At 51.4% G+C, this 27,829-nt stretch overlaps 1 protein-coding gene across 6 annotated transcripts; it reads right to left on the bottom strand.

Moving 5' to 3' along the window:
• Nucleotides 1–983: 983 nt before the first annotated feature.
• On the bottom strand, nt 984–27,829 carry MYCBPAP (MYCBP associated protein). Of its 6 annotated transcripts, XM_012463519.2 has the most exons (20): nt 23,636–23,692; nt 23,036–23,067; nt 16,231–16,358; nt 15,459–15,618; nt 15,226–15,329; nt 14,180–14,363; nt 13,815–13,930; nt 13,178–13,325; nt 11,758–11,873; nt 11,549–11,667; nt 10,914–11,022; nt 9,907–10,096; nt 9,261–9,448; nt 8,018–8,164; nt 6,527–6,913; nt 5,414–5,535; nt 4,554–4,669; nt 4,014–4,153; nt 3,505–3,678; nt 984–1,141 (listed from the first exon to the last, which is right to left on the bottom strand). In XM_012463519.2, exons 2-20 carry the CDS (start codon nt 23,061–23,063, stop codon nt 1,040–1,042), a joined length of 2,778 nt encoding a protein of 925 aa, XP_012318942.2. In that variant the 5' UTR covers nt 23,064–23,067; nt 23,636–23,692; the 3' UTR covers nt 984–1,039. The 6 variants fall into 6 exon arrangements, with proteins under 6 accessions (XP_012318942.2, XP_021522469.2, XP_012318939.2 ...); XM_021666794.2 differs by lacking the exons at nt 23,036–23,067; nt 23,636–23,692 and adding an exon at nt 27,769–27,829 and having other exon boundaries at nt 15,459–15,536; nt 15,651–16,358; XM_012463516.2 differs by lacking the exon at nt 23,036–23,067 and having other exon boundaries at nt 3,505–3,675; nt 23,636–23,967.

Raw genomic sequence — 27,829 nt, 5'->3', positions numbered from 1 at the left:
AAGGGGGGCTCCAACACCCCCACCACACCCCTCCCCTTCCTCCTCTGGGCCAGGAGGACGTTAAAGGAGAGGGCAGGGCTATTTCCTGGGGCTGGCCCTTTGGTGGAGCCCCTGCCTTCTGGGGGAGGAGGGCATCAGGACTCCAGCACAGCCCCCTCCCTGCCTCTCCCACACAGAGTCAGAGTCCTGCTCTCTCCATCCTCCTCCTCCTCCTGCGTCTCAACTGGAGGATGCCTGAGGCTCACTTAAGGACGCCTACCCACCCAAAAACCAAAGTTGCTCTTCAAACTCTGGGCTGGAGTGCCGTTCACATGGGGAGCCCAGCCCCAAATGGTTATGACTGACAGGAGACAATGACGGGTCTGAGTTTGAGCTGACAATACCGTTCTGAGAGCCATTTCCAGCCTGTTTCCTGTTCCCCTGAGCAAGGGAGGTGGCATGAAGATCAGCAGCTGTTTTTAAGGCAGAAAGATGGCCCAAAGCCAGATGGTCTGAGATGAGGAGGGGGATAAGGCAGCCTAGACCCCAAAGTAACAAGGTGATGTGGCCTCTAGAGCTGGAGAGGTGCGGTCAGCATGATCTTCAGGGACTGGCTTGGGGCCCTGGGACCCAGCTGAGATGGCAGGGAGCCAGGTCCTGTGGGTCTAGTTCTACTCCTCGTCTCACACTTTGTCATACTTGGTGATGACACGTCGGGAAGACCTGGCTCCAGGAAGCATCACTCTAAAAGTGTGGGCCAAGGAAGCCAGAGGCAGACACTACCAGGGGTGATGCACTGTGTCCCGTCACCCGACTCACTCCTCGTCTTGCTACCACCTGCTCTTCTGCTCGGCAACCCACACATCACCTCCCCAGCTATGTCTGTCTCTCCTCCTGCTGGAGGGCTCTGGCAGCTGCTGGCAGGAGGGGATCTGAGGGCAGGTGGGACACGGGAGGACCTGGGCCAGGAGCTGACCTAGCCAGGATCCAACATGCAAGACACAGAGGCACAACAGATTTATTTATTAACCCATTTTCCAGAAGATTGCTTGGGCCGGAGTCACCTGCAGAGACGCAAATGCTCTTCGACATTCTTTACGGGGCTGAGCTCGTCAGCTAGGACCATCAGGTCGGTCACCAGGGTGTCCAGCAGCCCATGGACCTGGAAGAACAGGACATCACAGGCAGGGTCTGCCTGTATATACACGTATATACCAACCGTGCTGTGAGAGAACAGCTGGAGAGGAGGAGAAGCCCAAGTTGTTTGTGAGAGAATTTCACAGGTTCAACCAAAGTTCTTGTGAAAGAATTTTTGGTTTTGCAGACTTTTTTTTTTTTTGAGACAGGATCTCACTGTCACAAAGGCTGGAGTCCAGTGGTGTGATCATGGCTCACTGCAGCCTTGACTTCCCTGGCTCAGGGGATTCTCCCACCTCAGCCTCCCAAGTAGCTGGGACTACAGGCGTGCACCACCACACCTGGCTAATTTTCTGTATTTTTTGCAGAAATGGGGTTTCACCACATTGCCCAGGCTAGTCCTGAACTCCTGGGTTCAAGCAATCCACCTGCATTGGCTTCCCAAAGTGCTGGGATTACAGGTGTGAGCCAGCCTGTTTTTGCAGTTTTTTATTCAAACCAGTCTGAGGAGGTGGCCCTGTACTGGTACCTTTGATAGATGGAGGCACTAGAGCTGAGCTGTTAAAGGGGCAACTCCAGGGAGCCTATGGAGCGGGGCCCACTTAGCTCTTTAGGGTAGGCCTGGGCTCAGCTCCAGTTCTACTCTGGCCTCCTGAAGACCAATTTTCCTTCCTGTAAGATAACAGATTCACATACTGAAAAGTCTCTGGGACTGAGCCCTCCAATGGGATTGGACCATACAAGCCCAGACAAGTTGATTCTTTTTTGTTTTTGAGACAGGGCCTCACTTTGCTGCTCAGGCTGGAGTGTGCAATCACAGCTCACTGCAGCCTCAACCTCCCTGGGCTCAGATGAGCCTCCCACATCAGCCTCCTGAGTAGCTGGGACTACAAGTGTGCACCACCACACCCAACTATTTTTCTTTTGTACTTTTTTGTAGGGATGGGATCTCCCTGTGTTGTTTAGGCTGGTGTTGAACTCCTGGGCTCAAGCAATCCACCTGCCTCGGCCTCCCAAAGTGCTGGCATTACAGGCATGAGCCACCGCTGTCTGGCCAGCAAGTTGATTCTCTCTCTTTTTTTCTTGGAGATAAGAGTCTCATTCTGTCACCCAGGCTGGAGTGAAGTGGTGTGATCTTGGCTCACTGCAACCTCTACTTCCTGGGTTCAAGCGATTCTTGTGCCTCAGCCCCCCCAAGTAGCTGGGACTACAGATATGCGCCACCACACCTGGCTAATTTTTTGTACTTTTAGTAGAAACAGGATCTCACCACATTGCCCAGGCTGGTCTCAAACTCCTGAGCTCAGGCAATCTGCCCCAACCTGGCCTCCCAACATGCTGGGATTACAGGTATGAGCCACCTCACCTGGCCAGCAATTTGATTCTTAATATCAAAGAGCTATGGAAGAGTCGACCTCCAGGGGTCCTCAGAGCCCTTTAATTACTTTCTAGACCCCATCAACCATCAGGTATCTTAGTGATGTCACCAGTGGCAAATAAACTTCTAATCAAATGAGATCTGGAGTTAACCACAACGCCTGATGTAATCCCACATCCCCAGCTGTCCACATTAGAAGACAGGTGTCGCCATTAGACACACTGACGTATTGAACATGGCTTTGTGGGCCTCCCCTCCAAAACAAACAACAGTAACAAGAAACAAAAAGGAAAACCTGGGTGAATCTCTAAGGACCTGCTACTTAAGAACAGATTAGGATGAAGTCTCTCTAGTCCTTCAAAACCCTTACAATTGATGGAAATGCACCCTACGTGGTGTTCCCCCAAGGAACGCATCTGCCAGGATGTACCTAATGGGGAGGAAATGGAAGCAGCAGAAAGAGAAGGGCTTCCTTCCTCTCTGTTCCCCTAGAGTCTGTTCTCCAAAGGGCAGCCAGGGCCACCTTCTAAAGCCTATCAGAACATGTCGATTTTCTTTTCTTTTCTTTTCTTTTTTTTTTTTTTGAGATGGAGTCTTACTCTGTCACCCAGGCTGGAGTGCAGTGGCAGGACCTCAGCTCACTGAAACCTCTGCCTTCTGGGTTCAAGCAATTCTTCTGCCTCAGCTGCTCCCCCTGCCTAGAGCACTCTTCACTGGATGTCCACTTGGCCACGTACCCCTCCCTTCAAGTCTTTGTGGGTTGTCCCCTCCTCACTGAGGCCTCTGTGCCTTCCTTCCCAACCTGGTCTATCTTCTCTTTCCCATCATGCCCATCACCTAACATGCTAGGCGCATTTCTTATTCATAAGGTCTGTCTCACACATGAGGATGCCCTTCCTGAGGCAGCTCTGCCTCCACCATGATGAAGTGAGCACTTATCGTGTGCAGACTAAAGGAATGAATGAGGCAGGTGGGAGGCAGAGGAGTGGCTGCTGGGTGCTTCCCTTCACCTCAGTGTGCAGCCTCTGGGTGTATTTCTCCATGACCAGGGGGTCTATGGGATCCTGAGAAGGGAGGATGATGTCAGGGGTAGGGTCTTCCAATGACAACTTGTCCCGACTTGTAGATTTTATGACTCTCTTGTCATCCTTTGCCTTGTGCTTCTTGCTGTTGGGACGGTCCTGCTGGGAGAGGGAGACACACAGCTTTCAGGAGCTCTAGAGGTAGGCCCAGGACGTCCTCGACAGCAGCTCACTGGGAGAACCTGAGCACATGCCCCCCTCCGCAGCACCCCCCTCCGCAGTCCCCCCGCGCAGCCCCCCCCTGCAGCCCCCCTCCGCAGCCCCCCCTCCACAGCCCCCACCTCCGCAGCCCCTGCCCAGCCCCACCCTCCGCAGCCCCTCCAGTCCCCTCCGCAGCCCCCACTCCGCAGCCCCTCCAGTCCCCTCCGCAGCCCCCACTCCGCAGCCCCTCCAGTCCCCTCCCCAGCCACACCGGGCCCAGCCCACGCCCCACATGCCTCTTTCCCAGGCAGCTTGGCTCCTTTTTTGTCCTCTTTGATCCCCAGTTGCTTCTTTTCCTGGGCTGCTCCTTTCCGCTCCTCCTTCCCAACTTTCCCAGAAGGCACCTTCACTTCCATGATGGGAAGTGACTTTTGATCTAAGGGAGGTGGGTGGAAGAAAATGTGGCAGGCCCCCAGCCTAGTGAGGAGGCTTGAGGGGAGGTGGAAAGCAAAGAAAGGGTAATAGCCTTGAGCCCTGGCAGGCGCGTGGCTTTATGAAACAGGACTGTGGTGCCTGGGTTCTGGTCTCAGCTCTGCCATGAATGGCCATGGATAAGTCATTTAACTTTGCTGGGATTACTAAACCAATGTGGTCACTAAGGGTAGCTTCTGGGTACCACATCCTGGCAGCTGATAGAAGGGGGGAAAGGACACACTCCATGGTCTCAACCTAGCAGAGCTTCCACCATGAGTATGACTGGCCCAGGCACTGCTGCCGTCCATGCAGAGAGATGGGGAGGGCTACGCAGAGGTGTGGTTGGTTGCACAACATCTGACCTTGCTCTTCGGGCACACTCAAATAGATGGTCTCCTTATCAGGCAGGCCCAGCAGAGCCCTCAGCCACAGGGAATGGCTCACCAGGCTGTCAATCACCTCTCGCCACAGCTGCAAACTAGAGGGCAAGACATAGTGGAGAAATGCCGTCACTCCTCATTTGTCCTTGAACCTGCAGAGGCTTGGGTCCCTCCTTTCAAAGACCCTGGTGCCAGGAGCTGCCATGGACATGCCACAGCCCTGAGCAGCCAGCATCCTCGCTGTTCCCCGCCAGGGCAAGTGCTTGGATGGGGTTCTGGCTTGCCTTGGGTGGCAGCCAAGAAAAAAATGGCCCAGGACTAGGGTTAGGAGACCTGCGTGAACTCAGTCCTACTTCAGAGGGCTTGAGGCCATGGCCAGACTTGGGCCCAGTCCCACTGGAGGGGCTGAACCTTGCGTGAGACTTCCAGCATAAGGCTCCTGGGGCTTGTCCTGAGGGCCTTGAAAAGGACACCATGCCTATACAAGCAAGTTCCAAACAGGCTCTGGGGAGGGTGACAGCAGAGAAGTGAAGCTTTTAATGGAATCTGCCCCCCTCTTCTCTCTGCCCTCTGGAGTTTTCTTTTTTCATTCCTCTGCTCATTGAGAAGGAACAAGGAAAAAAGAGGAAGAAAAAAAAGATAAGGTGTTTCTCTACTGTGACTGCTCTCCAGTGAGCAGCAGGCACTGCAGGGTTCCAGAACATGGAATGTTTGCAGCATGCTCTAGCAACCCGAGCTCAAGGGAAGCTTGAGCCCCTGGAGTCCCAGGACTGCCTGCCCAGGACCCCTGTGGATGCCACAGAGGGAAGGCAATGGGGTGGCTCTCCCGGCAGGGCACCTACCACATCTGGTGCAGGAGGTGGGACTGCAGTGGCCTTGGCTTCTGGCACAGCTCCAGGGCTGCTCTGTTGAGCCTCATCAGCGCATCCTCTCTCTGGTTCTCATCAGGGAGCACCATCACTGCCTGGAAAGGTCATGGCACCATTCTGCACCAGGACACCAAGGCTCTCTGTGTCCTCTAGTGAAGGGTATGGTGACATGGGGATGAGTGGCAGGGGACCAGGAACCAGCAGGGGATGCAGCCACGGAGAGCTGTCTAGGGTGTCTTGTGCCCTTGATGGGAGCCAGGGCTGACCTCAGAAATCTGTAGCCATGAACCCCTTCTCCAAGATTTGCCAGGGCCCCCTTCCTGGGCACCCCAGACAAAAATAGGTAACCCAGTCGGGCATGGTGGCTCACACCTGTAATCCCAGCACTTTGGGAGGTTGAGGTGGGTGGATCACCTGAGGTCAGGCGTTCAAGACCAGGATGACCAACATGGTGAAACCCCATCTCCACTAAAAATACAAAATTGGCCTGGTGTGGTGGCTCACGCCTGTAATCTCAGCACTTTGGGAGGCCGAGGTGGGTGGATCACGAGGTCAGGAGTTCGAGACCAGCTTGGCCAACATAGTGAAACCCCATCTCTACTGAAAATACAAAAATTAGCTGGGTGTGGTGGCATGCACCTGTAGTCCCAGCTGCTCGGGGAGGCTGAGGCAGGAGAATCGCTTGAACCCAGGAGGCAGAGGGTACAGTGAGCTGAGATCACGCCACTGCACTCCAGACTGGGTGATAGAGCGAGACTCTGTCTAAAAAAAAAAAAAAAAAATTAGCCGGGGTAGCACATGCCTGTAATCCCAGCTACTTGGGAGGCTGAGGCAGGAGAATCCTTGAACTCGGGAGGCAGAGGTTGCAGTGAGCCGAGGTCATGCCATTGCACTCCAGCCTGGGCAACAAGAGCAAGACTTTGTCTCAAAAAAAAAAAAAAAAAAAAGATAACCCAAGAGATCACTTTCTCTGAGCTCTCAGGTTTTGTTTCTTTGCCCATGGAGCAAGAGGGGCTGCTGGGGCCTCCCTTGTTGGTTCAAGGCAGGAGCATTCTCTACCAACACCTTCCAGGGTCTTGGAAGCACCTCTCTGAAGTCCTCCAGGCAGAGGTTCCACTCCAGCAGGGGAAGTCCGTCTGGCTCCCAGGGGCTCTTGGCACTGTCCACTTCTGGGCTTTCCTCCACCAGGATCTCCTCCATGATGCTCTTCTGCTGAGGACTCTTGGTCCCCACTCTGGTCTTCTGGGACCCAGATTCCCTGAGGGCCTCGTTCTTGGGCCAGGACACTTGAGGTTCTGAGATGGGGCTCCTAAGGTGTAGTAAGAGCTCGGCATTTCTGGAGGTTTTCTCTGTGGCTGTGGGGTTGAGGTGCTCCTTGTCCCCTGGCCTGGCCTCTTCAGCCTTTGGGGGCAGAGTCATGTACTGGTGCCACAGCCCGTGCAGGCTTTGCACCACTTGGTGGTCGTAATGCAGCTGCAACAGAGGAAGGGAAGGCGTGTGAGGGGGAGGCTGGGGCGCAGGCACCAGAGCCCATGGCAGCTGGCCCTGGCTTCTTCTCATTCCGAGAGCACTGATGGAGAGACAGGGAGGAAGCCAGCAGGAGGGCTGCGGCCAGAGGGGCTCCCCACTTCCTCTTCAACCCGGGAACCTCCAAGTTGAAGCTTTTTTGCATTTGGGCTTCCAAGGAAGCTTGGGTTTGAATGAAGGAGTTGTGAAGCTCTATTCTTACCAGGAATCCACTTATAAGCAAAGTTACCCTGTGCAAATTACTTCATCTTTCTGGGCCCCAGTTTCCTCCATGTAAATGAACATATAAATAGTACCAGGGCCAGGCGCAGTGGCTCAAGCCTGAAATCCTGGGAGGCCAGGGCGGGGGGATCACTTGAACTCAGGAGTTCAGGACCAGCCTGTGTAAAAGAGAGAGATCCTATCTCTACCAAAAAAAAAAAAAATAGAGAAATAACCTGGGCATGGTGGTGTGTGCCTGTAGTCCTAGCTACTCAGGAGGCTGAGGTGGAAGACTCACCTGAGCCGGGGAGTTTGAACTATGATTGGGACACTGTACTTGGGCCTGGAGTGTGACAAGTGACACACTATTTCTAAAAAAAAATGAACAAAAATAAGTAGTACCCATCTCATAGGACTGCTGTGAGAAGAAGTGAGTTACTCATGGAAGATGCACAGAACAGATCTTGGCACATTAAAGAGTTTGCTATTACTGTCACCTAGGGCAGCGGTCCCCAACCTTTTTGGCACCAGGGACTGGTTTCTTGGAAGACAATTTTTCCACAGATGACAGGGAGTTGGGGAATGGTTTCAGGATAAAACTGTTCCACCCCAGATCATCAGGCATTAGATTCTCATAAGGAGTGTGCAACCCAGATCCTGCGCATGTGCAGTTCACAATAGGATTCGAGCTCCTATGAGAATCTAATGCCACCGCTGATCTAACAGGAAACGGAGCTCAGGCAGTAATGCTGGCTCACCCACTGCTCACCTCCTGCTGTGTGGCCTGGGGGTTGGGGACCCCTGACGTAGGGCACACACGAGGGGGCAGGGGCTGGTGCTGGGCCTCACCTCAGGATTCCTGTGCCGGAACAAGTCTTCCTCGGTGAGATAGGCATCCACAGGTGATGGTGTGCGCTCCGGGGTCAATATCCCCATCAGCAGCTCCTGCAGTACTCCGTGAACGATGGTGACTGCCTCATGGGCAGTCAGCTTGCTCTGCAAAAGGGAAGGTGGCAGAGGATGGCAGCCCAGGCTCTCAAAACCCATGCATCCTTCAGGAAGTTGGAGCCTTCAGGACTTTGTGCCTTCCTAGGGTATGAGCTCTTGCCATTGTCTCTCTCTCTCTCTCTCTCTCTCTCTCACACACACACACACACACACACACACACACACACACCCCTGTTCTAAGATCCCAAAACCTCTGAGTCTCTCCAGATCCTTGTTCCCTGAAGGATGAAAAGGATCCAGAGGAGGCCAGTTCCAGGGAAGGCTGCTGCTGCATGGGGTCTGGTGGTCACACAGTTAGCATGGCACCAGATTAGCAAGATGGGGCGGGGCACACAGTGGTGGGGGGTGCTCCTGAGGATAGTGGTGAACCTTCATCAGGCTTCAGTCACTGTCACAGAAACGCAGGGGAGGGGCACCTTGTGTGAGACATCGGTCCCACAGTCAGTGAGTAAAGCAAGCATGACATTGTCAAATTTACCTTTGACCACCACTGGCTGAGCCCCAGCTGAAGGAGCCGGCCTTGTGCTTGGGGCCACATGAATAAAAAAAGCACAGCTTTCTGCCAAATCCCAGGATGCACGGCTCAAATGGCCGCACTGAAAAAAACTCCTGGCTCCCACCTCACACTCCCTCCAGAGTTGTCAGCTGATTGAGGAGGACGGTGGGCAGACTCACCCCGCTGTTTATTAATATGTTATTCTCCCTGGGTTTGAAGTCTTGTCGGTTAAATGCAACTCCACTGCGTAGTGTTAGATAGCAGGGAACAAAACAGACCGGTGCACGGGGCCATGCATTGTTTGTACTTTACACAATCTGCCTCTTAAGGTTCAGTCTCGTTTCTTTCTAACTCAGCGAGGCCATGCATAGCGTTGCTGCAAGCTGCTCCTCGCCTGCCTAGCCAGTGCACCCATCTTCTACATCACAAGCCCTGAGAAATATTCTGGAGAAAAAGCAGTTACCTGTTTGTGAAAAATTCAATTCACCTCTTAGGCTGGGAGAGACACGATCCCCGCAGGCACTGCCAGGAAGAATGCCAGGATACCCTACCTGATGTCCACAGGGGCCACAGTCATGGGTCCCTTACCTCCAGTACCTTCCTCTCATCCTCAAAAATGTCCTGGGTCAGGGAGACCGCATGGAGATTGACCTGCAGCATAGCACCTCCTAATAGAGTAGGATGGGTTCCAAACTCCCAAAATTCCCTGAAGATCCCAGCAGTCAAAGATTTGAAGAAGAAGGTAAAGCTTTTAGTTTTTCCAGGCAGAATCACACCTGAGAGGGATAGAGACCGAGGTTTACATGCAGGAGCTGGCTGAGCCCCAGGCCTGAGCGCTCCTACACAGTTAACTGAGCCCCAGGTCAGGCGGCCAACCATCCCAGTTTACCCAGGACTAAGAGGTTTCCTGGAATGTGAGATTCGAGTGCTGAAGTCCCAGGCAAACAGAGACAGCTGGCCATCCTAGCCCCAGGCCTGTGCATCTGGATAACTGGGCCCCTAGAAGGTTTCTGCTCCCTGGTGGCTTACCTCCCTGGGTTCTCAAATTCCCTCAGTCTCTCAACAGACATGAATAGTCAGGCCACATATTTCAAGGAAGGAATGAGAGAGACAAGGCAGGGGAGAGGGGCTCAAGCTTGCAGGAGCTGGGCCATGGCTTACACTTTGACGTCTCACTGAGGACAAAACCAGCCCCAGACAAGAGCCAGTGCATAGGGTGGCTTCTCCCAAGTACCTTCCCGGTTGTTAAAGTAAAACTTCTGCGTCCTGTTTTTCTTCAGGTCTTGGAAAGCGTCCTGCTGGTGCCGCCGTCGCCAGTGATACCAAATGGCCACAGTGCCATTATTGACCACAGTCAGTTCTGAGGAGGTTTTCTCCCCTTCTAGGGTTTCAAAGGTCAACTGAACAGCAATCCCGACCTGCCTCTGGAAGGAGGAGGGACAAGAAATGTCTTTGCTGGAGACCCTGGTCTAGAGGAAACAACTCATCTGGGCTGCCCAGGACTTTTCTGGGTTTAGCACTGCAAGTCTTGTGTCCCAGGCCTCCAGGGCTTGGCCACTGTCACACAGAGTGGTATCCTACTCCAATGTGGCTGTCTCTGAGGTCACCCTCAATAGTAAGAAAACTTTTTTTTTTTTTTAAGACAAGAGTCTCACTCTGTCACCAAAGCTGGAGTGCAGTGGCACGATCTCAGCTCTGCCTCCCAGGTTCAAGTGATTCTCCTGCTTAAGCCTCCCGTGTAGCTGGGACTACAGGTGCCAGCCACCATGCCCTGCTAATTTTTTGTATTTTTAGTAGAGAGGGGTTTCACCATGTTGGCCAGGCTGGTCTTGAACTCCTGATGTCAGGTGATCCACCCACCTCAGCCTCCCAAAGTGCTGGGATTGCAGGCATGAGCCGTCCTGCCTGGCCAGATAAAAAAATTTTATATCCAATGAACATTTCTATTCCTTAGCATCTGAGGAATATTTTAGAACCTTCTTAGAGCCATACCTACTTGAGTCTGCTTGTTTACATGCTTGGGTGCAGGGTATAAGCCAAGTGGCTTATGACACTGCAGCCTTGTGATTTTATTCTTGTTCAGGTTGGTGTAGCTGTCACCATTTTCAGACATGCTGAATGCACGACCAGATAAAAACCCAAACAGAAGACTGTGCAGGTTGCTTGTAACTGCCACAGTCACCTCGGGGCTGCACCCCCGAGGGAGGCTCTCCCAGCAGGTGTAGGTGGAGGCACTTTTACCTTGTCCTGTGGGTTACTGCCTCTGATCCAGCAAGCTGGCTGCCCACAAAACAGCAGAGAAGGGCCGAGAATAGGCATGGGGACATCAGAGGAACTGGCCAATGAGCTTCTGTAATAAAAAAACCAATGACTTACTTTCCCTCAGGCTGCCACACTCATGCCATGTGGAACCCCACAGAAATGGTCACCAGGAAGTCTAGAAACACAAGCAGCTCCACCCTGCAATGGAGTGTGATCAACGCCCCTCCTGCTCAGCTTCCTCCTGACCCCTTCCTCTAGGGAGGTTCTTGGAAACACACAGACTCTAAGCTGTCTTGCCAGAGCCATTCACAGTGCACAGAAATACACAGACTCTTCATGCCAGAGGCATTCAAGATGCACAGCAGTGGGAGGGTCTGGAGATCAGCAAGGGAATGTCTGGGAAACCCCCATTAGGAGTTGGTTGTTGGAAAGGAGCAGATGGCAGTAGGAAAGCCAGCGCAGCTGCTGGAATGGGTTCAAGGACTGGGTGGCAACCGCTGGAGAGCAGCTGGGCTGGAGGGACCCTGATCTCAGGGAGGGAAGCCTGCTCCTTAGTGCTGGTAGGTGCTAGAGAACTCTTCAGCCTCTCTCCCTAGGGTTTGGGCTGCACTCACAAGTATGTCGTATCTTCTTCAGAGGAGCTTTCCTGGCTCCTTTCAAACACTGTGTAGTCTTCCACGGTGACAGCCGAGAAGGGCTGCCCTTTGCCCACCACCTCCAGGCCATCAATATCCTCCGAGAGACCGAGAAAGGAAAGATGAGCTGACTGAAGACAGGCATTGCCCCAAGGGGCTTCAGACCGGGGCATGGAGGCCATACCAACCTGCTGGGTGAAATCCAGCTCTGCCATGATTCTCTGCAGCTCCTTGCGTCGGTAGATCAGAAACAGACTCCGATCCCAGGTGTAGCGGTACGAAGCGTCCCTCTGGGCTGGTAATCCTAGGGCACGAAGTCCAAGGACCCTCAGCACAGACTGCTGCTATGCCCCCTTGCTCACCCACTTCTCAAGGGCTCTGAGAGTGCCTATCCCAACACCATTTCTAGGAAGGATGAAAAACACAGCTTCCCTGCGGCAGCTAGACTCCAGTCCTCCTGTCCCATACCTTCTCAGCAGCCCTACCCAGGACTCCTGCAAAATTAGCTTCCAAATAGCCAAATCTTTGGATTATAATAAAAATAACAACAGCAGCTACATTTTACTGAGTGCTTAACAAGAAGCCAGAACCTCTCAATACATTTCACGTCTCATTTAGCCATATCATAACCCTGTGCGTATTTTACAGATGAGGAGACTGCGGGCCAGAGAGGTTCAACCACTCTGGGGTTCACTAACACAACAACAGTTGGGACCTGAACCCAGGCAGCCTGGTAGGCTCTAAATCAGTGCTGCCCAAGAGAAATATAATGCAAACCACAAACACAAGCCACATGTGTCACTGAAAGTTTTCTAGATGCCACACTGAAAAAGGAAAAATTCTAGAGGTGGGATTCATTTTAGTAATATAGTTTATTTATTTATTATTATTTTTTGAGACAGCCTTGCTCTTGTTGCCCAGGCTGTAGTTCAATGGTGCGATCTGGGCTCACTGCAACCTCCACCTACCAGGTTCAAGCAATTCTCCTAACTCAGCCTCCCGAGTAGCTGGAATTATAGGCGCGCACCACCACGTCCGGCTAATTTTTGTATTTTTAGTAGAGATGGGGGTTTCACCATGTTGGCCCAGGCTGATCTTGAACTTCTGACCTCAAGTGATCTACCCACCTTGGCCCCCCAAAGTGCTGGGATTACAGGGGTGAGCCACCATGCCCGGCCTCATTTTAGTAATATAGTTTATTTAACCCAATATATCAAAAGTCTTGTCATTTCAACATGTAATCAATATAAAAATGATTGATAAAATACATTGTTTTCACACTACTCTTCGAAAGCCAGGGTGCAGTTGACTGACGGCACTTCTCAGTGCAGGGCAGCCACAGTCCAGGCACTCACCAGCAGCATGCGGCTCAAGACTCCACGCCGGACAGCGTGGTCCTGTGGCTGCACTCCAGTTTCCTATCTCTCTCCCCATTTTACTAAAGAGGGAACCAGACTTCAGGAAGACTCCAGGACTTGCCTAAGGCCACAGAGAACCACGATTTGGCCGTGGGACTGTTTCACTGTAGAGCCATGCTAGCCGCTGCCACACTACCCCGCCGCCGGGCCAGGCACAAGATGCCAGCTGGCTTACGGCCCTGCACCTCACCTGTCTCCACCCGGATGGAGTGCGGCTTCCTGATGTGAGTGATGGGCTCCATGAGGCCACGTTGAGTTTTTGTCTTGGTCATGACCAGACCTGTCAACTCATCTCCCAAGTACTCCAGTCGACTCCAGAATCCACTGTTCTCCCAGCTCTGGCAAGGAAGGACAGGGGAGTCAGATCACCAGGACACCTCGGCCAGATGCTCCCTCTGGGGAATTCAATGCTGCCATGGTCGCAGAAGAGAAGCACCCACTGTCATGTTTTCCGGAGGCCCCGTTGTCATCTTTACCTGCCCCCAGCCAGAGGGTGAGGGCTGGTACAGACTGCACTGGTATACCAGAACAAAGGTGGGGGCCTCTTCAGCCTCTCTTCTTAGCGTGTGGGCTCCACTCAGTCTAAGCTTCTAGGAGACAAACACTAAGACTACTCTAATAACTCGGTACCTGTGTGGCTAAATGAGTTTACTAACAATGTAATTTAGTAAAAGCCTTGAGGGCTTAATGATGCTTTGCAATGGATAGGATTTTTTTCTCCCCAGCTGTGCCACCTGAGACCAGCCTCCCTGTGTCCAGACCCCTACCCTGGCCCCCCTCCTCTGTGCACCCCCCGCCCCCCCAGCATTTAGGACAGGTGTCCTCACTTTCCTATCACGCCGGGTTGGAAGTGTGCAGTCAATGAGCTCCCGCTCCTCCTGGATCCGTCTGTAGGTCTCCCCAGTGTGCATGAGCAGTTCACTGACCGGCTTCTTCAGGTGTTCTAGAGAGAGAGGCAAGACTGCAGCCACTCTGCCAAACCAGAACAAACAGGGGCCTTGGCACTCTGCATTGGGCAGCCCCCCTCACGGGGCTGATTCCAGTACCCACTAAAGCTTCAGAGTGAGACGCTCTCGGGAGTGAACAGCACAAATGTGGTCAGCCCGAGGCCAGGCTCTGAAGGAGAGAAAAAAACCAGCAAAGCCTCGCTGCCAGATGGAGGCCGGGCAGGAGCCCTGTCTGCTCTGCTCACCGCTGAGGGCTTCCTGCTGCTTCTTCCGCAAGGCTATGTTACGCTGCCAGTTTTTCAGAAAGTTGTGCTGAGGAGGTGGGGCCCAGGGAGGTCTCTTCTCTTCCTTTGGGGCTTTTTGCTTTGACTCTTCTTTAGCTGAGATGAGGGTCATCAGACAGGGTGAGGTAGGTATCAGCTCAGCCAGCTGAAAAGTAAAGCATGGGCATGTGGAGGGCAGTGAGATGGCTCTGGAAGGGGCTGAGCACACATTTCCTGAGACCTAAACCCTTGCTATCATCCCACTGTGCTGAGAATCCCTCCTCTGCAGGACTCCAGAGTAGCCAGTGACAGAAAAGAAACTCCAGAACCAGGGGGCCCTGAACGCAGCTGTCAGTCCACTCTCCCCCAGAAAGGGAACTTCTGTGTCAAGACTGCGGTCAACACCTTTTAGTGTATTTGTCCTCCTCACCACTGCCGTTGATTGACACCTTCACCCATGCGCAAATGGAAGCATTCTTACATGGCCCTAGGACACTTAGTGCCTGACCAATCAGTCAGCCTGGAACCAGGGAAGCAAGGGGAAGAGACAGGAGAAGCACGGCTTGATGGGAGGGTTGGAAAGACACAAAATCTTCCCGTGGCCCAAGGAGCAGTGGGAAGCCACCTTCCTCCACCATGTGGACTGAGGAGAACAGGCTGATCTCCAGAGAAGGGAAAATCCAGACAGTGCAAAGAGCAGAGGAAAATGAGGCATTTGGGCCCTGAGTCCTGATGCCTTTCTGGGTGCAGTCTACCCAGACCCAGGTATTCTTGCCTTTGGGTTCCATGAGGCAATCTCTGGAATCCTTAGAGTAAATCTCTGACTTTACTGAAGTCAGCTTAAACTACCTTCTGTGCCCTGCAACTGAAGTGTCTAAGTATTCTGGGAGAGGGTCACTCATCGGCTCAGACTCGAAACCTAGAGACTAGACGGTCTCTTTAATCCCAGTCCTGCTTGACTCTGCCAGGTGGGAGACCAACATGACTGCAGTGACTTCCCTTAGCCAGGTAGTCAAATGCAAACAAACCTGGGTGTTCCCTCGAGCAAGTGCAATTCTCTTAAAGTCCTGGAGATTCCCCAGGATGTGGTGAGGCAGGATCTGGTCACTGCCATTGAAGGTGTCACCGGGACCTGGGAGGATAAACGAAGAAAGGGGAAAGACAAGCTGCGGGTGGGCAACTTTCTGATGGAGACCGGCTTTCTCTCGAGGCTGACCCATGAGTTCAACGACAGGGAAGCCAGGGCTGAGACTGGGCATACCAGAGTATTCCAGAGGCTTTGTGGCCACATCGGGATTCACAGGGCGTGCTATGAGGTGGCAGACCTTCCGCCTAGGGTCTGTGGGTTTGAGTTTACGGATGATAAATTTCTGGGTAATGACAGGTTTACCTTCCTTTTCAGTAAGGCGAGGAATGTGTTGCTGAAAAGAAACGAAACAAAGGAGAATTCCACCTGTGGTGGAAGGAGGAGGAGCACCACCCATCTCCTCCGTTCTAGTTCTGCGTGGAATTCCTGAAGGCTGACAGATCTGTTTCTTCAGCTCTGTCCGAATGTTCTGTCGAGGAAACGCCTGTGTAACAGACATGTGACTTAGTAATATCCTGGAGGGAAAAAAATTACATCTATGCCTCCAGACAGTTCAGGTGAGAGGTGGCTTGACTCTCCCAGGTAAAGTAGGGGTTGGGGTTTAGCAGCTTTACCCATAGCTGTACCTTTGCTGTTTAAACTCATCCTCCCTTCTGTGAAATGGGAATGATGGCACCTACCTCTATGGGAAGCAAGATACCTCATCATCTCATTTCCCCCCGTGGTTCTACACAAATCTCAGCAATGTTAAAACAGACAACACAGTGACTTTCTTTAGGTGGTAAAGTGAAATGAATCTGCGTTCAGTGGATTTTTCCATGGGGTTAGCCACTCCCCATGAGTAGGGAGATGGTGGGAGGAGAGTGGACACGGCTGGCGTTCTAGATCACTGAGGCTGCTGGCAGGGAAGTTTCCACAGTAAGGGCAGCTTGGGCTTCATCTTCACCTCCTTCAAGTCTTCCCTCTTAATGGCCAAGGCAAGAATGTCATCTCCTTGGAGGACACTGCTAACAGGTTCAGGCTCTTCCTGAATTGGGGGTGTGGGTTGTTCAGGTCCCTTTGCCCGCTTCTTTTCTGAAGAGAAGCACAAAGTGATTAAGTCCTTAAAGAGCTCCTTCTGTACATATCAATATATAAATACAAAAATAAAAATGTAAGTATATACTAGACTCCATGGTGGGGGGCAGAGCTGACCAGCTGGATAAACAGCAGAGGCTGCCAAGGTGGCCTGAGCAGCACTTTGCTGGGGCAATGGGAGTTCTCTCTGGAGGGTCCCCCTACCCACAGCCCCTGGCTCACCACAGGGATGAAGTCTTCTGTAGCCAGAATTGAGGTCAGAAGATGTTTCATTTCAGGCCGGGTGAAGTGCCTCACGCCTGTAATCCAGCACTTTGGGAGGCTGAGGCAGGTGGATCACGAGGTCAGGAGTTCGAGACCAGCCTGGCCAACATGGTGAAACCCTGTCCCTACTAAAAGTATAAAATTTAGCCTGGTGTGGTGGCCCATGCCTGTAGTCCCAGCTACTCGGGAGGCTGAGGCAGGAGAATCACTTGAGCCCGGAAGGTGGAGGTTGCAGTGAGCCGAGATTGCACCATTGCACTCCAGCCTGGGCAACAGGGTAAGACTGTCTCAAAAAAAAAACAAAACAAAAAGATGTTTAATTTTGGGTGCAATGGTGCATGCTTATAATCCCAACACTTTGAGAAGCCAAGGCAGGAGGATTGCTTGGACCCAGGAGTTCAAGACTAGCCTGGGCAACATAGTTGAGACTCCATCTGCACAAACAAGATTTTTTTTTTAATATACAAAAAAGATCTTCCATTCAGGCTATGCTATTTCTAAGCTAGACAGTCTTGGGCACACATCACTTAACCTCTCTAGGCCTCAGTCTTCCCACGTGTAGAAAGAGTCAGTTGGACTAAGTCAGTGGTTCCCAAATATTAGTCCAATGTTGGCCTTGGCATCTTTGGGGGAGTTTTACGGATACAGCTTCCTGGCTGCTGCATGGAGCCAGCGCCTAGGGAGCTGTAATTTTTTCAACTCCCTAGGTGTTTCTGATACACAGTGGTTTGGGACAACTGAACTGGATGTTTTGCCAGCCTCCTCCAGTGCCGGCACTGACCCAGGTTTCTGGGTGAAGGCATCAGGTTTCATAAGACACTGGTTAAAATGCAGAATCTCTGTGGGGGAAGCAGAACATTCACCACTGGCCATTTATTGCATACTATTTCATTTAATAAAGATTGTTAAAGCAGCTTCGACGTGCCAGGCACTGTGCTAGGTTCTGGGGATATATGTCAGAGCTTGTCTTTAAAGAGCACACGCCCAGTGGGAAACAAGACTGTGAAACAGACTGAACCAGGAACATGGTGGGGAGGAACACCCAGCCCAGAGTTGGTGCAGGGCCGGTGGTGGTCAGGGAGGGCTTCCTAAGAAGGGGATGTTTAAACAGAGCTGAAGAAAGAAGTTGGAGAAAGGAAAGGGGTCTGGGGAAGAGGCTTTCCAAATAAAATAACATTAAGAGGCACAGAGGCAAGAGAAAGGGGCACATCCCTGGAACTCAAAGCATGTGTTTTTAAATAGCTGGAGTGTGGTGAGGTGGGAGGGAAGAGGCATAGCCCAGAGAGAGAAGCAGAAGCCATATCGTGAAGAGCTCAGTGAGCTGTGTGAAGGCTTACCCCATGGGCAATGGCATGCCAAGGAATGGATTAAGAGTTGCAAGATCTTGGGAGGCCAAGGGAGGCCGATCGCTTGAGCCCAGAAGTTCACTAGTCCGGGCTCTATAAAAAATACAAAAATTAACCAGGCATGGTAGTACATGCCTATAGTCCCAACCACTTGGGAGGCTGAGGTGGAAGGATAGCCCGAGCCCAGGAGGTCAAGGCTGCAGTGAGTCATGATTGTGCCACTGCACTTCAGCCTGGGTGACAGAACAAGACCCTGTCTTAAAAAAAAAAAAAAAAAAAAAAAGGCCTGCAAGACCAAAGATGAGAATATAAATGTATTTAGGAGTCTGTTGTGGCAGCCAGAGCATGACATTGACAACACACGGAGCAGAAGGAGGGGGTCATGGGTCACTCTCCAATGAGGACACATTCCCTGCCTTCCTTCCACAGAGGTGGCTTAACAGTTTCAAACACATCTCATTTCTCTGGCTGGTCAACCCTGTCTTTTTCCCTCTGGTTCAGAATGGTTTGATGTAAGGCCCTACACAAAACAATCAAAAGAAAACCTAAGTCCTGCCTTTAGGGAGTTTAAAACAAAATTTGGTTTTATCCACTGCTTCTCACAGCACCCTAATCTTTGAGAGGCAGCATCACTAAAACATCAAGGCAGGTGTTCTGGTTAACAAAATCAAACTTTTTTTCCTAAGGAAATTTCCATAGAGTTGGTGGCCAAAAAAACCCCACACCAAAATCATTCCAAACATAGTTCTAAATTCAGCCTATTGTTGGGTGCGGTGGCTCATGCTTGTAATCCCAACACTTTGGGAGGCCAAGATGGGAGGACTGCTTGAGGCCAGGAGTTCAAAACCAGCCTGGGTAACACAGGAGACGCCATCCTTAAAAAGATTTTTTTTTTCTATTAGAAAAAATAATAAATTTGGCCTATCATCCACAATCTGTTTCTGCAATGGGGTCAGCAGAGGTTCGGGAGTATCCGTCTGTTAAATGCATGGCTCTGTGCACACAAGCACACATGCAGGGCTGACAGCTGAACCCCGAGTTCCAGTCTCATCTCCCACCATGTGTGCAGATGCAGCCTTGGGGTTTTGATTTCTACCTCCCCTCTCCCTTCTACACAGACTCACCAAAGTGGATGACAGCCTATGAGAAATGAGATCAGTTGAAGGTCTGCTTTTGTAAATATTTTGGTATTATTTGCATTTTCCAGGACATTTGCTTCCTCTATCCATAACCTTGGCTGGGTTGACATCTTCCCAAGTGATTGAACATCTCCAGATGTGTGTTTTTTACTGGTGGGTACATAATTACCATATGTCAATACAAACTTTCAACACTGCTGAAGATTTCCGGGGGCCAAAGCTCCCATTCCTTCAGTGATAGAGAAGCTCATCTTCCATGTTTGGTTTAGATTGAAATAGTAAAACTCTTGTCCGAGGTTATTCTGAGAAACTTATCTTTAATGTAGTCCAACAAATGCTCTGTTACTGCCTAGATTCAGGGAGTGGTATGTTCTAGTTAATAAAATATTCATTAAAATGATATATATATCTTTGTTTTTCTTGAGACGGAGTCACTCTGTCCCACAGACTGGAGTGCAATGGCACGATTTCGGCCCACTGCAACCTCCACCCCCGGGTTCAAGCAATTCTCCTGCCTCAGCCTCCCAAGTAGCTGGGAATACAGGTGGCACGTGCCACTATGCCCAGCTACTTTTTTTTTTTTTGAGAGGGAGTTTCACTCGTGTTGCCCAGACTAGAGTGCAATGGCATAATCTTGGCTCACTGCAATCTCCACCTCCTGGGTTCAAGCGATTCTCCTGCCTCATCCTCCCAAGTAGCTGCGATTACAGGCATATGCCACCATACTCAGCTAATTTTTTGTATTTTTAGTAGAGGCTGGGTTCACCATGTTGGCCAGGCTGGTCTTGAACTCCTGAACTCAGATGATCCACCCACCTAGGCCTCCCAAAGTGCTGGCATTACAGGCACGAACCACTGCACCCACCAGCCACCCAGCTATTTTTTGCATGTTTAGTAGAGACGGAGTTTCACCATGTTGGCCAGGCTGGTCTCAAACTCCTGACCTCAGGTGATCCACCTGCCCCGGTCTCCCAAAGTGGGATTACAGGTGTGAGCCACTGTGCCAGCAATATATACATCTTAAAGTTAAATTGCTCCTAGAGAGTGTTTACCAAGCAGCTTCTATGTGTTATAAACTACAAAGATGGTATAAAAGGTTAAGATATGGCTTCTTCTCTTGAGGGACTGAAAAATATAACAGATGCGAACACACACCAATCATAACTAGGAGTTTCTACATTCTTGATACAGGCAATAGGTTTGGTCACACATCAAAAAAGGAACAGATCCATGTGGATTACACAGTCCAGGGCTCTGAAGAAGGGTTCAGAGGAACAGCTGCAGAGGTGGCTCCACAGGCTGGGGAAGGAGAGGGAGACTTTGCATAGGTACAGCAGTAAACCGAGATGCTCCAGGTGAGCTGAAGTCCAAGCAAAGCTAGGGGCAGGGCTGAGCGCAGCATGTGTGTGGCACGATGACAGAAAACTTGCTGGGGAGGTGGAGAGGTGCTGATGTTGGGGATGAGAGGGAAACCAGGGCATGCCAGCTCTGTAAAGCATGGCTCAGGCATCTGATCTTTGGTCCAGGGGAGTGAGTTGATGAGAGGTGCATTTCAGAATGATTCATCAGATGAGGAGAGCCAGATGGACCAGAGGGGCAGACAAGCTGGGGAAAGACCAGGGAAGGACGAGCCCCAGGGATCATTTTAGGACCTGCAGGAAGACACCACAGGGCTGAGGAACATCAGACTACTGAGCCTGTAGAGGCCCCACTCCTTCTGGTTCATTGGTCTGGAATCCCTAACTGATAAGGCTCCTAGCGAGCCACCCAGCTGACATTTCTCCCTTGATGCTGACAGTGAAGAGGTAAAAGAGACCACCCCCCCTTGCATGGGGTAATCAGTCAGTCTCTGTTGGAGCCGGACCAGAGGGCTGGAAGCAAGGTGCTCAGGTGGGGGTAGGAGGGGAAATAGGGAGGGGTGAACTATGGAGGGAGAAGAAACCTGGACTCTATTTTTCTGCTTCTTGTTTTATCTAAGTATTATTCAGTTTTAGTGTTGATTAAAGTCTTTAATCAACCATGGAGGGGCTGTCCCTACCAGGGCAGGGCTTTGATTGGTTGGGGAGGAGAATCTAATGCTGCTGGGAGGGTTCTTGGTTTCTTAGCAACCAAGACAGGGGTGAGGGGAACTGCGACTTAAAGGGCTCTCAGGTCCCGAAGCAGGTTTAAGTCACTGTTTTTGCTTTCCTTTTTGCTTAGGAGTCAGAGACTTTGGAGAAATATCACACAAGGTTACAAGCAGGCCGGGGGAGAGTGCTGCCCTACGACATTAGAGGCGTCCCTGAGATATTTTTAAAAAGATATCTTGCATGCTAAACACTTCGTTTTTTCCCTCCTCACTCTGGTGCATGTGCTTAACTCAAGGGTTAATTAACAAACTAAATTTTCTTCTTATTAAAAATAAATATGCAGTGAAAAATCTTTCCTTGATTTGTTTACAGCAGTTCAAATCTGATAAGATCTCCCAATAACTATGTGAGCAGGAGGCAGTAGCTAGGAAAGCCCTTGACTGTCCTTGGGAAAGGGGACCGATATTCCCTCTCTCTCAACTATTAAAAAGTATGTCATGGGCTAGGCACAGTGGCTTAGGTCTATAATCCCAGCACTTTGGGAGGCTAAGGTGAGAGGATCGCTTGAGCCTAGGAGTTCAAGACCAGCCTGGGCAACTTGTCTCTACTATATATATATATATACACACATATATAAATTAGTTGGGCATGGTGGTGTGTACCCATAATTAGCTACTTGGGAGGCTGAGGCAGGAGGATCACTTGAGCCCAGAAGTTCAAGGCTATAGTGAGCTATGATTTGATTGTACCACTGCACTCTATCCTGGGTGACAGATGGAGGCCCTGTCTCAAAAAATAAATAAATATACATATATTTAAAGTATGTCATAAAACAGCATTGGACTTGTATTTTTTTAATAATGGGGGTCTCACTGTGTTGCCCAGTCTGGAATGCAGTGGCTATTCACAGGTGTGGCCATGAGCTCCTGGCCTGGAGCAACCCTCTGCCACAGGCTCCCGAGCAGCTGGGACTGCAGATGTGCACCACCATGCCCGACTCAACGCTGGACTTTTATACATGACGAAACATAAAGCCATACTGAAAAGCAACTAAGCTCCTGTTCGTTTTCTGAGCGTCCCCTCTCCTCACACTGAGTTTTCACAATTCTGAGGCTGGGTCTCCCCAGGGCCTGCAAGAGCGCATCCAGGCTTTCTGACTTAGCACACACAGCCCTTTAACGGTCTGGCCCCTGCCCTACCCACCTGTGCAGTCTCTTCTGGCTCCCACATTTACAGTTCCATAAACTCATGCTGCTTCCTAGACCTGGAGGAGCAAACCCTCCTCTTTTTTCTTGTCTGCCATAGATGTCACCTTCTTTAGAAAACATCCCCCCACAACCATCCCAGGTCTGGCTCAGGTGCTCTGGGGCCCCTTAAGCCCGATGGGCGCCTACATTACAGCATTTGTATTTCCACCTTTGACTGGTTACTCCTCCGGTTGTTCACGAGACTGAGTTTCTTGAGGGCCAGGGTCACACAGTTAATACTGATACCCTTGTTGTGAGCCACAGTACCACACATAACAAGCTCTCAGTAAACAAAAATAGGCTGGGTGCAGTGGCCCATGCCTGGAATCCCAGCAATCTGTGAGGCTGAGGCAGGAGGATCGCTTGATGCCAAGAATTAGACTAGCTGGGGGAACACAGCGAGAGCCCTGTTTCCACAAAATTGCTAAAAATCAAATTTAAAAAAAATAAATGGAAACAGCAAAAAAGGATCAAAGTGGGGTGGATTGCAAATGGGAACATATCCATGGCAGTGAGTCCGCTATCAGATGCCCTGTGGCTCTCCCACCTGCAACCAGAAGGAAGCTGCAGATGCAGCTCCAGGATGCAGTCACATCTAGCAACTCTTACCAGGCAAAAGGAGCTGGGTAAGTGTCATCCAGCTGGAAAGTGCACGTGGCAGGAAAAGGCAGTCAAAAACAGAACTAGCCAAGCAAGGCCTTTCTTCTGGGTTTTTCCAGCAGGGATCCTAAGTGACACCTGACTCCACCCTCCTCCACTAAAGAACCCCACCAATGTGGCTGGTTTCACCACTGCATTCTTTCCTCTTCCCAAGAACCCCAATTCCTGGCCCATCTACCCTTAAACTCTTTCCTGGCTCTTCTGCACCTCATCCAGTCCAGGGATCCTGCCTCCCGCATGCCACCCTAAGATGTAGTTAGAGGTAGAGGTATCCCTGCCTGCGCAAGGCCATTTTCCCAGCCAGTGGTCCCTGAGGTCCCTCTGTCAGTTTCCCACTTCCTATGGTCCATCCCCAAGGCCCAGTGCGCTGTAGGCTCTTTCCGCCTTGCTCCCCATCTCTTAGAGTCCTGTATCCAGTACCCCACTTCCCCGTGATCTTTCCTCCATCCCTGATACCATCCCCATCCTCTAGGCCCCGTGTCCTGAACTCATCCCAGGGACCGCTTCTCCTGTCGCTTCTCCTGAGCGCCCAAGGCAGCCAGCGCCAACCTTTGAAGCTCTCTGCGGCTTCTAATAATCTGGCTGGAGTTATTCTGAGGCGGGATTCCTTCTTTAGAGACTTCATGGTGCCTCCCGGGCGGTGAGCGTGACCCTGAACCGCCGGGCCCGGAGACACCGAGGCTGCGCCGCACCCGCGGCGACCACGCGCGCGTCCGCCAGCCAGCGGCCGCCGCTGTGTCCATAACAACCAGCGCCCCGCGCAAGGGCGCGCACCCACCAATCAATCTGGGCGGAGACTGCTTGGAAACCACTTTCTTCATCCCGCCGCGCGCACGCGCCCGCCGCCGGCGACGCCTCCTGCCAAGGACCCCTAGAATGCCAGGTGGGCCCGGCCCGTGACGCCACAGACCCGTGACGTCACCAGCCGGGCGGGGCGGGGGCCGGGGCAAGGACCCCCGCGAGCTGCGGGAGCCGAGGGCTGGGTGGGAGCGTCTGGCGGGTAGGGGTGCGTGTACCGCCTCGCCCCGCCGTGCTGCTAAGCCACGGGGGGGCGGGGGGGGGGCGTCACGAGGCCAGCCCCTGCCCCCGCCTTCGTCGTCTAAGGCCACGTCCTGTGGAGGGACCTCCCTCTGCCCCCTCACAGCGGTCCAGGGGGATCGGGCCTTTCAGGACGTGCTGAAACCCCCTACGTGGCCTCCCGTGTGGTCTAGGTGCTCCTGCCTGCCCTCCCCACCCGCCCCAACGCGTCCAGTGGCCTCCCGGGTCGACGCTCGCTGCAGCCACTTTGGCCTTTCATCACTTCCCGAACCAGCCAAAACTTTTGCCCCGACTTGGGGCATCCTCACAGTCCTTGGAGATGCTGCCTCTGATTATTTTAAGTTTATATACGAACCCTCTATTTTCCCCTCCCCCTGGAGCTCTGACGCATTCTGGAATTTTGTTTTTTTTTTTTTAATGTAGTTGCCTATTGTTATACTCGCTCTCAATGTAGGAGATCAGGGGCTGCCTCAGGCCCCGCCCCCAACCCAAAGTTTAGTACCAGTAGTCACGTAGTAAATTGTATCTCAAATAGTGAAGGGGTTCTAGAGCCAGACAGAATTGGGTTCTAATCCCAGCTATGCCGGGTTGCTATCTGTGTGTTCTTGAGCTAATGCCTTGACCTAGAGAGCCACAGTTTTCTCTGCCGGGCGCAGTGGCTCCTAGTGCTTTGGAAGGCTGAGGAGGGAGGATTGGTTGAGGCCAGGAGTTCAAAATTGGCCTGAGCAACGTAGGGAGACCCCATTCTAAAAAAACCAAAAAAAAATCTGAGATGGAGTCTCCATCTGTTGCCCAGGCTGGATTGCAGCGGCGCAGTCTCAGCTCACCGCAACCTCCACCTCTCCGGTTCAGGCGATTCACCTGCCTCAGCCTCCCCAGTAGCTGGGATTACAGGCCTGTGCTACCACACTCTGCTAATTTTTGTATTTTTAGTAGATATGGGGTTTCACCATGTTGGTCAGGCTGGTTTCGAACTCCTGACACCCACCTTGGCTTCCCAAAGTGCTAGGATTACAGGCGTGAGCCACCATGCCTGGCCTAAAAAAATTTTTTTTTTGATTAGCTGGCTTTGGTGGCCCACACCTGTAGTCTTAGCTACTTGGGAGGCTGAGGCAGGAAGATTGCTTGAGCCCAGGAGGTCCAGGCTGCAGTGAGCTCTGATTGCACCACTGCACTGCATTCCAGCCTGGGCAACAAAGTGAGACCCCCATCTCATCCATCCATCCATTTATACATATACATACATAAAATGGAGGTTATAATGCTGCCCTCACAAGGCCACTGCAAGGGTTAAATGAGTATGTATGTATTTATTTTTCTTAGAGAATGTCTCACTCTATGTGCAGTGGCACAATCATAGCTCACTGCAGCTTCAAACTCCTGAGCTCAAATGATCCTCCTGCCTCAGCCTTCCAAGTAGTTGGGACTACAGGCATGTGCCACTGCACCCAGCTAATTTTTAAATTTTTTGCAGAGACAGGGTCTTGCTCTGTTGCCCAGGCTGGTCTTGAACTCCTGGGCTCAAGTGATCCTCCCGCCTTGGCCTCTCAAAGTGTTGGGATTATAGGCATGAGCCACCTCACCTGGCCTGACTGTGCATTTAAATTACCCAATAGGGTGCCCTCCATAAACTGTAGTATCTTCTCAGTCAATTCTCAAAATCATGCTGGGCTCTTCTGCTCTCTGAGGCCCAGGCACTGGCTTCCCTCTCTCCTCTAGAGGTTCCCCAGTTCCATTTACTTCATGACTGAGCACTTATGATCCAGCAGGCTAGGTGCTGTACCATGTGGGTCCTCCAGGAAGCAAGCACTGAGATGAACATAGGAGTGCAAGAGGTTTATTGTGGGGAGAGAGGGTAGTGGCAAGGCCAGTGAAGGGGAGGAAGCAGGACAGGGCTGGGAGAGCCTCAGACCGTGCTGCAGATCTAACAAAGTCTTGGCCAACCCAGCGTGTCCTCTGGGCAAGGAATGTTTGTTAGAAGCTGTCAGCTAACTGCCCTCCTCGCCCGTGAAGAGCAAGTTCTTTCTTGAAGGGAGACAGGAATGGCTCACCTCCGTGGCTGTCCGAGAAGCTCTGTAAGATATGGAGGAAAATAAACATTTCCTCCTGCCCTCTAGGAGCTCAGAGTCTACTCTAGAGCAAAAGATAAATGCTCATGAAGCTCTAATCCATGCACCCGGTTTTAGGAGGAAGGTCTTTTAACTTTGGGAAGTTACACAGCTTGTGGGTAGCATGGCTGGGAGCAGGACGGAGGCTTGGGGATTGTGCAGGGAAGGTTCAGTGGAGATCAGAAGACAAGGGAAGAAGCAGGTGGGAGAGTATGTGGTCAGGCAGTCATGCAACCTGGCTGGGCTCTGCTGCCAGCCCCTGAGTGACCTTGGACAGGTCTCACCCCTTCTCTGTGTTCCAGTATCACCATCTGCATCATGAAGGAGTCCGGACCAGATCAGAGCTGCTTTGCCTTTTGAGAATCCAGTCAAACCTGGGAGTTTTCTCCTGGGAAATGTGCATTTGACTTTCTTTTTTCCTTTTCTTTTTTTTTTTTTTTTCCAAGACAGAGTCTCTCTCTGTCGCTCAGGCTAGAGTGCAGTGGCGCAATCTCAGCTCACTGCAACCTCTGCCTCCTGGGTTCAAGCAACTCTGCCTCAGCCTCCTGAGTGGCTGGGATTACAGGCATGTGTCACCACGCCTGGCTAATTTTTTAGTAGAGACAGGGTTTCACCATATTGGCCAGGCTGGTCTCAAACTCCTGATCTTGTAATCCACCCGCCTCAGCCTCCCAAAGTGCTGGGATTACAGGCACGAATGAGCCATTGCACTCAGCTTGACTTTTTTTTTAACTGTAGTAAAATACACATAACATTAAAAGTCACCATTTTAACATATTCAATTTAGTGACATTAATACATACACAATGTTGTGCCACCATCATCACTATCTATATCCATAATGTTTTCATCAGCCCCAAAGGAAACCCTATGTCCAGAGGCAGTCATTCCCCAGCCCCCGACCCCCATCCCCTGGCAGTTGCTAAGCTCCTTTCTCTTTATTGATTTGCCTATTCTTCATACTTCACATAAGTGGAATCATACAGTACTTGGCCTTTTCTGTCTGGTTTTTTTTCACTTAACACCTGTCAGTGACTCCATTCCTTTTCATGGCTGAATAATATTTCATTTTATGGGTATGCCGTATTTTGTTTATCCAGTCATCTGCACATTTGATTTTGCACATGACTTCACATTCAATTCCAGGGATTCCCTGAAGCTCATTCATGTGCTCCTGGGTGGGGGTAGGATGAGGTCAGATCATTTGAAAGTAGATTTCCAACTCTGATGTGTGAGCTCAGGAGGTCGTGATTAGCTGCAATTTAGGAACCACAGACTGGGTAGGAGGGGGGCCTTCTTAGAGGAGGTGGCATGAGGTGGGCCACTAAATTAAGAGTTCAATGGGTAGTTCAGGGGGCAGGTACTCCAGATGAGAAGGTACAAAGGCCTGGAGGGAGTTGGGCGTGGTAGCTTGTACCTGTAATCCCAACACTTTGGGAGGCTGAGGCAGGAGGATCACGTGAGCCCAGGAGTCTAAGACCAGCATGGGCAACATAGTAAGACCCTGTCCCTACAATAAAAAATTCTAAAACTTACCCAGGTGTGATGTCACGCATTTGTGTCCTAGCTACTCAAGAGAGTGAGGTAGATGGATTGC

This window comes from Aotus nancymaae, unplaced genomic scaffold (assembly GCF_030222135.1).
Source record: "Aotus nancymaae isolate 86718 unplaced genomic scaffold, 86718_ANA_hifiasm-v0.15.2.pri h1tg000072l, whole genome shotgun sequence".
NCBI lineage: Eukaryota > Metazoa > Chordata > Mammalia > Primates > Aotidae > Aotus > Aotus nancymaae.
The sequence above is the reverse complement of the archived record's forward strand: the minus strand, read 5'-3'. Positions and strand labels throughout refer to the sequence as shown.